This window comes from Trachemys scripta, chromosome 4 (genome assembly GCF_013100865.1).
Source record: "Trachemys scripta elegans isolate TJP31775 chromosome 4, CAS_Tse_1.0, whole genome shotgun sequence".
Lineage (NCBI taxonomy): Eukaryota > Metazoa > Chordata > Testudines > Emydidae > Trachemys > Trachemys scripta.
Genome location: NC_048301.1, coordinates 46,244,107 through 46,257,023, shown reverse-complemented (window position 1 = coordinate 46,257,023; position 12,917 = coordinate 46,244,107). Strand labels below are relative to the sequence as shown.

The 12,917-nt window shown below is 43.9% G+C and overlaps 1 protein-coding gene across 3 annotated transcripts in view; it reads left to right on the top strand.

Annotated features, from left to right (window-relative positions):
* PRORP (protein only RNase P catalytic subunit) overlaps nucleotides 1-12,917 on the top strand; it is an 85,858-nt gene that overhangs the window by 17,923 nt on the left and 55,018 nt on the right. For all 3 annotated transcript variants that reach the window (XM_034768629.1, XM_034768630.1, XM_034768631.1), the window contains one exon: nucleotides 4,024-4,131. In XM_034768629.1, the coding sequence (XP_034624520.1) occupies nucleotides 4,024-4,131 (108 nt within the window). The remainder of the gene's footprint in view (nucleotides 1-4,023; nucleotides 4,132-12,917) is intronic.

Sequence of the window (12,917 nt, the reverse complement as noted above, 5' to 3'; positions counted from 1 at the left end):
AAAAAGTGCTTTGGCATCCAGGAACAGCCCAGGTTGTAATAAAATACTTAGATTATACACCAATGTTACAAGTGGTGGTCATATTACCTCTGACAGTGGCACTTCACTAGCTCTTCTGGCTGCTTTCCCCAACCCACCAACATCATCTCAGTCTTATTCAAAATGAATCACGGGAACTAACCAAGTTTGTGTAGGCACTAGGTAATTTGTTCCACTGCACCATCTGGATCAGACTTGATAGAAACAAAGAGCTGGGTTTCATCAGCATATGGAGCACATTGCAGTCCATGTTTCTCTAATAACCAATCCTCCAGTGACACCTCTTAGGAAGAAGCTTTTTCCATACACATCAACAACAGCTTCTGATCCATAGTGTAAAAGGCTGCTAATAGATGTAAAAGAATCAGCCTGAACACTTTTTAATTGTCAGTTTCTAGGAGAAAATAATCAACTAATGCCACCAGCACAATTGTTGTCTCATGCCCAAGCCTATATCTGATAGAGCTCATGCAAATTTGAGGACTCCCAAAACTCTCATAGTTTTCTGGCTGCAACCCGCTCTATGATCTTTCCCAAAAAAGGAAGATTGGAAAGTGGTCAGATGTTAAAATTGTTAATGTCAGGAGTTAGTTTACCCTGTTAATCTCAATCAGCATGGAATCCAATACACCTCTACCCCGATATAACGCGACCCAATATAACATGAATTCGGATATAACGCGGTAAAGCAGTGCTCCGGGGGGGGGCGGGGCTGCGCACTCCGGCGGATCAAAGCAAGTTCGATATAATGCGGTTTCACCTATAACACGGTAAGATTTTTTGGCTCCCAAGGACAGCGTTATATTGTATCTTAACATTGGCCTTCACCACCTGAATGGTTTAATTAGTGATCATGGTGTAAGGATGATGAATCTTCAACTCAAATGTATTGGCCAGACAGCAGGCGCATTAGTGTCTCAAGGAAAATTTGAAAAGGGATGCCTTGGTGTCTTCAATAAAATATAAGTGGCAAAATTCCCTTTGACTTCAGTGGGAGGAGGATTGGCACCTAATAAAATGTCCCAAAAACTTTTTTTAAAATGTCCAAATAACTTCTCCCAAGAAGAACTATTAATAATACCATTAATGGCATGAAAATGGTTTCTTGGGTGTACTGCAGGGGATACTACCCAGAATAGTTGCATAGGTATGTTCTTAGTAACAGATCATATAGCAGTTTCCTAAGAAACAAAAGTATACTTGTGTGGCTAGTTCTACTTTCCTTTTGTGTTGGAGATATGCAGGAGGTAATTAGAGGAGATTGATGACACACAAGTTGATTGGGTTCTTTTCGAAGACACACCTGCAGTACATATTTTCATTATCCATAATCCGAGGGATTTCCCTGCATGTTTGTTGTCAGGTAATTTCTCTTCTGAACGTTTAAAATGCACTCTGATGATGCTGACGTTTTCAGTATATTGCTCAGGTTTATCAGGGACTAATTTGGAATACATTTCAGAATAGTGCATGACATACCAGGAACTGAATACACATAGAAGCCTCTATCTGCTGAGGATTTTCTAGTGATTACATTACAAAAAGCTTGCCATTAAACACTAATTCAAAAACTGGGCTAAAATATGTGTAAATCCACTGATTTCAACTGAGTTTCTCTTTTTCCACATCAGCAGAAAAGAAAGCTGACTCTAGCACACTGCATTTGTTGGTGAAAGGGACATTGTCAACTTCCAAGCCACATTTTTGTCTGAAATTGTTTTACTTGCTATTGTTACAATAATCTCAGCTGTAACCTGTAACTGAAAGCAATGAGAGGGGAAATATTTTTTCTCTATTTACGTAGTTTTCTTTCTATATTTGACAACTTTTTGAGTGTAGTAATTTCTGTATCTGTTTTCCTGTCTAATCAGTCAGTTTCCTCAGTTATTTGTGTGGAATTTTTCAGAAAGCACAAGAGAGAGAAAAACAACACCCCACAAAACCCAAAATGGGTGACTGTAAAACCCAAACAACGTCACTGGGGACTCCAGGTCACATATAGTCTGAAGCTACTTTTAAAAACCTGATTAGATTTCACATTGACAGTATCCTAGCCAACATAGAGTGGTAGACAGTGTTACTTACGATGCTGCATGATCTAGTGCATGAATCTGGTAAAACTACAAAGCATTCCACAAAGATAATGCTGTGCCATTCACTAGTTTCAAACAGCCCTATTTAGTACAAAGCCTCCCCTAAGCTATGCAACTGCCATGTCCTATGGCTTGCTAACCTGTGCAGCTGCAAACCCTACTCCAGAGCCTGGCAGCTGCGCCATAACGCCATCCAGAACTGCCTGGTGAAAGCCATCGCACCACGCCTGGGGAGATCTCCATGAACTGCGCCATCCCTAGTACCGACAGCCAGCTCCGACCTGAGATTGTCTTCACCGACGAGGCCCAGAAAAAGATCATCCTCGTCAATGTCACGGTCTCCTTTGAGAACTGGACCCTGGCCTTTTGCAAAGCCCGAGCTCGTAAGCTGGAAAAGTAAGCCTCCCTGGCCAACACCCTGAGAGCGACGGGCTATGAAATGTAGATGGATACCCTGATCATCGGAGCCCTGGGTGCCTGGGACCCCTGCAACGAGCGTGTGCTGAGGACCTGCAGGATCGGTTGACGCTACGTGTGGCTCACGTGGCGCCTCATGGTCTCAGACACCATCCGATGGTCCAGGGACATCTACATTGAACACGTTACCGGCCACCGACAGTACCAGGAGGCGTGAGCTGGAGTGACATCGCTCTTTGACTACAAGAAAGGGACCGAGAGACTTTGTCCGTTGGACCATATGAACTGGAACCATAAACTCACTGAACATTAAATCTCACCAAATGAGGGTCAACCCATCCTCATCATCGTATCCACTCATTATACTCCACACCTAAACATAGCCATTATATGAACTTCATACCCTCCTATCTCAATGTCTGTACTTTGACCTGTCAACCTTTTACCCCCAATCGGGGATATTGCAGATTATTTATTCCTTATGCCACCCGATTTTAAAATGAACTTCGCAGCCCTTGATAATCTGTACATTATTCCCTGATAATCAGAAACTTCTATGCTTAAACTCCGTACCTTTCACTTTTTTTTTAAAACATCATTTTAATAAAAATTTTAAATCTATTGTTATTCATGTTATATGCCACTCATCCCTGTATGCAGTGGTGTTGTAGCCATGTTGGTCCCACAGGATACTAGTGAGAGACAAGGTGGATGAGGTAATATCTTTTATTGGACAATCTTCTGTTGGTGAGAGAAAACCTTCTGAGCTTACACAGAGCTCTTCGGACTGGTCTGATGCAACTATGATTTCCCTTTGGCTACGAGAGTTGGAGAGATGCTCTTTGATCAGCCATTGGGTGACATTTCTGACATAGCAAAGTTCTCTATTTTACCTGCTTTAAAAGCTTTGTGTATGCCTTACAACCAGAGTAGTAAGCAAATATATCAACAAGAATCTCTTATTTAATGCTTTACATTCAGAGATCTCAAATCTGTTTACTAAAGAAGCTAAATAGTGTTATTCCCAGTTTGCTGATGGGGAAACCGAAGCACGGAGAGGCAACGTATCTTGCCCATGGTTACGCAGCTGGTCAATGGCACAGTTGAGAATGGAACCCAAGTCTCCTATTTTCTTTTTAAATGAAATAAAAAAGTGGTACCCAGCTTTGAAGCTTCTGTCAGATTTTGACTGACCTACCTATTTTTGTCAAAAATGTTCAGTTTATACTGTGAGTTTAAGAGGGGTAGAAGCTGTGGCGTTTGTTCAATCATAAGAAAAGAAAAATGTAATGGAAAGCATCTAGTACAATGTTCACATACCTTGAAGGTGTTGCAGCAAATATTTCATTAAAGATATCAAAGGCAAGAGACGATAGTGAAGTGAGAGGTTTAGGTTTTTTTGGTCTTTTTTTAAAAAGCTAAAAAAAAAAAAATCCTGTTAATTTAATCTTTTTTTCTTTTCTCCTCCTTCTAGGAACTTGAAGAATTTCAAAACTTTGTGGAAAATCATCCTCCATATGATATTGTGATAGATGGACTCAATGTTGCTAATGTTGCTAACAAAAGGAGCCAATCTCAAACTGTAAGTGCGGGTTAATTATTCATAAGGAGTTTCACTTTTCAGTACACTTAAGTGAGCATAAAGCAATCAGTGCCTCGTTTTATTACTTACCCTATCTTGCAAGTGATTGGCAGCATTTTTGTAGCACATGTTAGAGAAATCTTTTGAATTTGAATACTGAATATGTTAATGCAAATCAGTCAGGAGAAGATAATCATTGTAATGCATAACACTAGAGAAGAGAACCCCTGCTGGTCAGTTTCCCTGTGTAGACGGGAACTTGATGGCAGTTTAAATCTATATCCTGTACAAGAACTTTCTTTCACTTCCTGAAGATTCTCACAGTCTCAGGCTTGATCTACACTTGGGCGTAATTATGTCATTAAGGGGTGTGAAAAAATGCATTCCTGACCAACATAGATATGCTGACAAAATGTCTAGTGTAGAGGTACCTGGCCAACAGAATAAGTGCTGTTCTGTCAGCATAGCTAGTGGACATGAGTGGCAGGTGAAGTTTCCCACAGCCCTGCCTCCTCTGATGGAGGCCCCACCCCTGCTCTCAGCCCCCTCCCAATGGGGAAGAGGGCACTGAGGGCTCGGTTGGGGCCACGGTGTAGCTCATGACCCTGGCTGGAGCTCTGAGCCCGGAGCCCCTCTTTCGTTTCATCCCTTCCCCTGCAGCCCCGTCCCCATTCCACCTCCACTCAGCCTCTCCCTTCCCCCTCAAGGCTCTGCTCCACCCCCTGCTTGCTCCTCTTCGCCCTCTGCCGTGTCTCCCTCCTCCCCCGCGCTGTGGCCCCGAGACCAGAAAAGCTCTGTGCCGTGGTGGAGGGAGACTTTTCCCCTTCCCACCTGGCGGCTTGAGGTTTGGGGAGGCTTAGCCTCCCCCAGCCTCCGTTATGCACCGCCCATGCTAATGGAGGTGTTCCAACACCGACAGACAGATGCCTTTTGTCGACATATAGACTCCCTAGTGTGGATGTCTTGTATCAGCTTTTAAGCTCTGGTATTACAGTGAGAGCTCAGATCATTCTTTCCCTTCAGTGTTGACTGTAATCTTGCTTTAGTGATATCTATTATAGAGAGCTCTTAGCTATTTAGATCAGGGATCGGCAACCTTTGGCACATGGCCCGCCAGGGTAAGCCTCCTGGCAGGCCGGACTGGTTTGTTTACCTGCCGAGTCCGCAGGTTCGGCCGATCGCAGCTTCCACTGGCTGCAGTTCGCCACTCCAGGCCAATGGGGGCTGCGGGAAGCAGTGGCCAGCACATCCCTTGGCCTGGCCCATCAGGGGACTTACCCTGATGGGCCACGTACCAAAGGTTGCCGATCCCGAGTTTAGATTCTTTGTAAGGCAAATATTTGTTTAAAATTTTGAAAAAAAAAGTTCAGCTGCTGGCACTACTTCTAAAGTTAAATGTTAAGCTCTCACGGTTTTGAAAGTAAAGCTGAGTTATAAAATGAGCTAGATACTGAAGGAAGTAAGGCTGCACGCTATTTATAATAAAAGATAATTTTTGTGAAGTGCCTTTCAAATATCGCTGCAGATAAGTACTATTAGTTGCATATTTAGAGATAAAAGCAATTGAGACGGAGGTTTTGTAAGATTGCTTAAGACAATGAGGATGTTGGTGGAATTACTAGCCCATGAATGGGGGTACTTTCCCAGTTAAGAGAGTAAAACAGGAAGTTTTAAAAGTTGTTTACTTGGAAACACTCAGTGAAGGAAGTGTTGATTATCCCGGAAAAGTGCCATGCACTATGTGCTGCACATTTTTTGTTTTGTTTTTTGTTTATTTTAAATCCAGAGTTCAGGATTGTATCTTCCACTTCCTCAAGCATAGGGTTCCAGTTCCAGTGAATCTATCTTGGGTATGAGAAGGATGGGGAGTGAAGAGAAGGGACAGTGTTGGTTCATTAGCATTCTTCCTGAACTCCACTGAAGGTCCTCTGGCGGAACTTTACGTAGTCAGGGTTCTAATTGCTTTACAGGAGCTGAAAGAAGTGGATTAGGGGGACTGCTTCCCTCTGCAGCTGCTGCTGTGTAGCCAGAGGGGGACTTCAGGGGTCAGGATGCCAGGGAGGTCCAGCAAGGCAGTATGGAGGGGCCAGCCTTCCACTTGAATGCCTCCCTGTCTGTGGATCTAGGGCTTCCCTTTCCAATAAGAACGGCCATACTGGGTCAGACCAAATGTCCATCTAGCCCAGAATCCTGACTTCCGACAGTGGCCAATGCCTGGTGCCCCAGAGGGAATGAACAGAATAGGTATTCATCAAGTGATCCATCCCCTGTTGCCCATTCCCAGCTTCTGGCAAACAGAAGCTAGGGACACCATCCCTGCCCATCCAGGCTAATAGCCATTGATGGATCTATACTCCATGAATTTAACTAGTTCTTTTTTGAACCCTGTTGTAGTTTTGGCCTTCACAACATCCTATGGCAAAGAGTTCCACAGGTTGACTGTGCGTTCTGTGAAAAAAATACTTCCTTTTGTTTGTTTTAAACCTACTGACTATTAAATTTCATTTGGTGACCCCTAGTTCTTGTGTTATGAGAAGGAGTAAATAATACTTTCTTATTTACTTTCTCCACACCAGTCATGATTTTATAGACTTCTATCATATCCCCCCTTAGTCGTATTTTTTCTAGGCTGGAAAGTCCCAGTTTTATTAATCTCTCTTTGTATGGAAGCCGTTCCATACCCTTAATCATTTTTGTTGCCCTTTTCTGAACCTTTTCAAATTCCAATATATCTTTTTTGAGATGGGGCGACCAAATCTGCACGCAGTATTCAAGATGTGGGCGTACCATGGATTTAATAGAGGCAATATGATATTTTCTGTCTTATTATCTATCCCTTTCTTAATGATTCCTAACATCCTGTTCACTTTTTTGACTGCTGCTGCACATTGAGTGGATGTTTTCAGAGAACTATCGATAATGACTCCAAGATCTCTTTCTTGAGTGGTAACAGCTAATTAGACCCCATCATTTTATATGTATAGTTGGGATTATGTTTTCCAATGTGCATTATTTTGCATTTATCAACATTGAATTTTGTTGCCCAGTCACCCAGTTTTGAGAGATCCTTTTGTAGCTCTTCGCAGTCTGCCTGGAACTTAACTTAACTACCTTGAGTAGTTTTCTTATGATCTGCAAATTTTGCCACCTCACTGTTTACTCCTTTTTCGAGATCATTTATGAATATGTTGAATAGGACTGGACCCAGTAAAGACCCCTTGGGGGACACCACTATTTACCTCTCTCCATTCTGAAAACTGACTGCTTATTCCTACCCTTTGTTTCCTATCTTTTAACCAGTTACTAATCCATGAGAGTATCTTCCCTCTTATCCCATGACTGCTTACTTTGCTTAATAGCCTTTGGTGAGGGACCCTGTCAAATCTGAAAATCTAAATACACTATATCCACTGGATCCCCCTTGTCCACATGCTTGTTGACCCCCTCAAAGAATTCCAGTAAATTGGTGAGGCATGATTTCCCTTTACAAAAACCATGTTGACGATTCCCCAACAAATTATGTTCATCTATGTATCTGACAATTTTGTTCTTTACTGTAGTTTCAACCAGTTTGCCCGCTACTGAAGACAGGCTTACCAGCCTGTAATTGCCGGGGTCTCCGCTGGAGCCCTTTTAAAAAATTGGCGTCACATTAGCTATCCTCCAGTTATTTGGTACAGACGCTGATTTAAATGATAGGTTACAGACGACAGTTAGTAGTCCTGCAATTTCACATTTGAGTTCCTTCAGAACTCTTGGGTGAATACCATCTGGTCCTGGTGACTTATTGCTGTTTAGTTTATCAATTTGTTCCAAAACCTTCTCTAATGACACTTCAATCTGGGACAGTTCCTCAGATTTGTCACCTAAAAAGAATGGCTCAGGTTTGGGAATCTCCCTCACATCCTCAACCATGAAGACCAGTGCAAAGAATTCATTTAGTTTCTCCGCAATGGCCTTATCATCCTTGAGTGCTCCTTTAGCATCTTGATCGTCCAGTGGCCCCACTGGTTGTTTAGCAGGCTTCCTGCTTCTGATGTACTTAAATTTTTTTTGCTATTATTTTTTGAGTCTTTGGCTAGCTGTTCTTCAAATTATTTTTTGGCCTTCGTAATTATATTTTTACACTTCATTTGCCAGAGTTTATGCTCCTTTTTATCTTCCTCACTAGGATTTAACTTCACTTTTTAAAGGATGCCTTTTTGCATCTCACTGCTTCTTTTACTTTGTTGTTTAGCTATGGTGGCTCTTTTTTGGTTCTCTTACTATGTTTTTTAATTTAGGGTATACATTTAAGTTGAGCCTCTATTACGATGTTTTTAAAAGTTTCCATGCAGCTTGCAGGGATTTTACTTTTGGTGTTGTATCTTTTAATTTCTGTTTAACTAACCTCCACATTTTTGTGTAGTTCCCCTTTCTGAAATTCAGTGCTACAGTGTTGGGCTGCTGTGATGTTTTCCCACCACAAGAATGTTAAATTTAATTATATTATGGTCACCATTACCAAGCGGTCCAACTATATTCACCTCTTGGACCTGATCCTGTGCTCCACTTAGGACTAAATCAAGAATTGCCTCTCCTCTTTGGGGTTCCAGGTCTAGCTGCTCCAAGAAGCAGTCTTTTAAGGTGTCAAGAAACTTTATCTTTGCATCCCTTCCTGAGGTGATATGTACCCAGTCAATATGGGGATAGTTGAAATCCCCCATTATTATTGAGTTTTTTATTTTAATAGCCTCTCTAATCTCCCTGAGCATTTTACAGTCTCTATCACCGTCCTTGTCTGGTGGTTGGTATTATACCTCAACCCCGATATAACACTGTCCTCAGGAGCCAAAAAAATCTTGTAACACAGTTTCACCTGTAACGTGGTATCGAACTTGCTTTGATCCGCCGGAGTGCGCAGCCCCCCTCCCGCCCAGAGCACTGCTTTACTGCGTTATATTTGAATTCGTGTTATATCGGGTTGCCTTATATCGGTGTAGAGGTGTATATCCCTACTGCTATAGTCTTCTTAGTCGAGGATTGTAGGATAGCATGTCAGACTAACAGCACTGCAAAGTAGGAAGGTTGACAGTCCAGGCTCAAGCAAAGCCTGAGCTTAAGCTTATACCCTCAGCTGTGTCTGCTAGCCCAGCCTTTAAAGTGCCTTGAAGCCCAGGTTAGAGGTTTTTCTGTATGAACAGAAGCGGGGGTTAGGGCCAGCACCTGGGCTATAGCATGGGCCAACTTTAGTGAATTTATACCCTGAGTGTTCAGATTCACTGCAGGATTATGCCAGTCACTGAATGACCACATTCTCTTCCTTCACATTTTCAAATTTCCCTTGTGGGAGAATGTCATGGAAAAGGATTGTGCTTGGGTTATAAACGTGGCATTTTATGACAAGAGCCAGTGCTCAAATTATGGGGGAAAGATAGGGGGACCCTGAATGGCAAGTGACTTGCTTTAATTTAAACAGTAATGAGAAGGGAGCCATAAGACAGAAGTGAAATAACCCCTAAAAGTAGTAAGTGGGCCTGGCCCACTTAGTTGACCCTCCCCCCAGTCATAGGCACCGACTTCTGCTCGTGCCGGTGGGTGCTCGACCCTCCCCTCCCCTGCCTCTGGCCCTGCCCTGACTCCACCCCTTCCATGAGGCCCCACCCCAACCCCTCCCTGCCCCTATTCCGACTCCTTTCCCAAATCCCCGCCCTGGCCCCGCCTCCTCCCCTGAGCGTGCCACGTTCTCACTCCTTCCCCTCCCTCCCGGAGCTTGCTATGCCGCCAAACAGCTGTTTGGTGGTGGCCGGGCGGGAAGTGCTGGGAGCTAGGCGGAGGAGTGGGGAGGTGGAGGAGGAGGTGGGGCGGGGGGGGAGGGGAGCTTGGCTGCCGGTGGGTGCTCCACTAATTTTTCCCTGTGGGTGCTCTAGCCCCCATGGAATCGGCGCCTATGCCCCCAGTAATTCAAGCTCTGACAAGTACTGTGCAGTTCTACTCTCTCCTCTTCTATTCCTGCAAGAATTGTGCAGAATGCCACCTTCCATCCCCTTTCTCTCAGATGAGGATTTGGCCACAGTAATCCATGCATTCGTCACCTTCTTGCCGGGTTACTGTAGCTGATTGTACTTGACTAACTGTGGTAGCAATGCACACACTCAGCTTATTCAGAATACAGCAGCCTGCTTCCTCAGTAGGGAACACGGCCAGAAAGCTGGGCTCTGATCCCTCCTTTGGCTCCCAGCCCATTTTCATTCCATTCCGGGTTTTAGCCTGATCTTCAAAGCTATCAGTTTGTCAGAACTCAGATACATCAGTGACCACATCTCTATACAAGACTCACCGAGAAAGCTGTGCTCCCTGGGAACAGTCCCACCCACAAAGACTAGGATGAAGTGTGTGGGAGTCGCCACAGAGTGTGTTCAAAGATGTGGAATGAGCTCTCAGAATCTGACACTTTTAGGGCATGTTGCAAGACTCTCCTTTATGATAAAGATTTCCTACTGTAATTGGAATGATAATTTTTTAACAGTAAATGAAATCTACTGTAAGTTGAGTCTATCCATGCTTGAGGATAGTGGAAGAGAAGACCCCAACAAGGGCCACTAGGATTCTTGCTACACAGCCCTGATGTACTTGAGAAGCTCTTTGATACTGTAGAAAAGCCACACCTCCCTTGCATCCAAAGTCCCCCTGCACCCAGACCCCCCTGCCGAGCCCCAGCCACTCTGCTTCTGGACCCCCACTGAGCCCCTCACCCCTGCATCTGGACCCCTACTCCTGCACTCCGACCACCCTGCTCTTGAACCATCACCCTGATGAGCTCCATCCCCCTTACACCTGGACTACCTCAATGAGCCCCCCGAATCCGGACCCCCACCCCACTGAGCCCCAACCAGCTGCACCCAGATCCCTCACCCCACCAAGCTCCAGGCCCCCTCACCCCCAGGCCCCCCCACCCCCACCTGGACCCCCTGCACAGTCCCATTCCCACTGCACTCGGAACTCCCCACCGAGCCCCTCTGCATCCAGATCCTCCTCAGACTCTTCACTGGGCCGCCTGCATCCAGATTGCCCCACACAGAACCCTCTCACCCCACACCTGGATCCCCCCACACTAAGCCCCTCCACACTTGGATCCTGCCAGGCTCCGCCTGCTTGCCCCACACCTGGATCAGGGGCCAGGGCTGGGCATGTGTGCAAGACTCTGTCCCTTTTACTTGCTATCTTGGTGTGCCTGGTGCGGAGGGGCAGGGCCCCAGGATATTTCTGGGGCAGGCCCAACCCTTGCGCTGTGTCAGGGTCAGGTGCAGCCTCGCCTCCGAGTCATGTCCCGGGCAGAGCACTGCAGGTGATCTCCCACCTTTGTGCAGCCAGTGGCCTGTGCTCCCCACTGCACAAGCTTCCCATGCTGAAGCTTCCACATAATTTATTGACAAATAAAATATACAGAATTTTGCCAAATTTTAAAATATTGTGCTCAGCATTTTTATTTTTTCTGCACAGCATTTTTAATTTTTTTGGCATAGAATTCCCTTTGGAATAATTTATAACCACACACCCTGTCCCAAATCTGTCTGATATTACTGTATGCAGATTTTCAGTTCTTCAGACCGTGTCTTTTATTTTGTCTGTAAAGCACCTGGCACACTTTAGGTCAGGGGTCGGCAGCCTTTCAGAAGTGGTGTGCCGAGTCTTTATTTATTCACTCTAATTTAAGGTTTTGTGTGCCAGTACTACATTTTAACGTTTTTAGGTCTCTTTCTATAAGTCTATAATATCTAACTAAACTATTGTTGTTTGTAAAGTAAATAAGATTTTTAAAATGTTTAAGAAGCTTGATTTAAAATTAAATTAAAATGCAGAGCCCCCCCGGACCAGTGGCCAGGCAGTGTGAATGCCACTGAAAATCAGCTCACGTGCCGCCTTTGGCACGCGTGCCATAGGTTGCCTACCCCTGCTTTAAGTGCTCTTTAAATAGTCATGTGAGACATTGCTATATGCAAGAAAAAGAATAGGATTCAAGTTACTATAAATGATCACCTTAGTGCATTCTCATTCGTTATTTAAATGTTAATAGAATGTGTTTTTACTGTGTGAGATTTTTGTAAGACTTTGTATTTATATTTAGTGACTAAATATTTTACTACTGGATATTGTACTATTGCCAAAGAAGACCACAGTTTACCCTTAAGTATTCATGTGATTAAACCCCAAAGCAGTGATACAAGATTGCTCCCTTTACGTAATGTCTGTGATTCCCTTGGAGTATTTGGTAGATGTCTTGGGAAATGCCTGCAATGTGTGGGTGAGGGGGAATTTCTCTCTAGAACGGGATGGTTAAAACAGCAAAAGTTGAGGAAATGACTAAATTAATTGCATTGTCATTCCTAACATATTTTGACATTTAGGAAATTTACATGAATAACTGTAAGTAGCCCCCAGACAGCTTATATCTTCATTTGGTTAGCAGGTCAGTGGAGTTGGCAGCTATATAGAAATGTTTTGGAGCAATTTCTCCGATGTATTAGGCACTAGCAGCCTTCTCTTTTCACCAGTTTTTCTTCAACAAATGTGTATTGTGGCTATTGCAAAGAAAATTCTAGGAACAGGATTTAATTGTATACTCATGTTTTGGGAAGTTCTCTGGCAGAATACCATGAAACCAGCATTCATGCTTCTATGGATAAAGTGAACATGTACACATAAGGCACAAAATGCAAAAATCGAGGCCTCCATGTTACAAGTGACTCTACCTCCTTAACAACATGACTTGATCACTGTTAAAATCTTTCTCTAAATGAACGAAG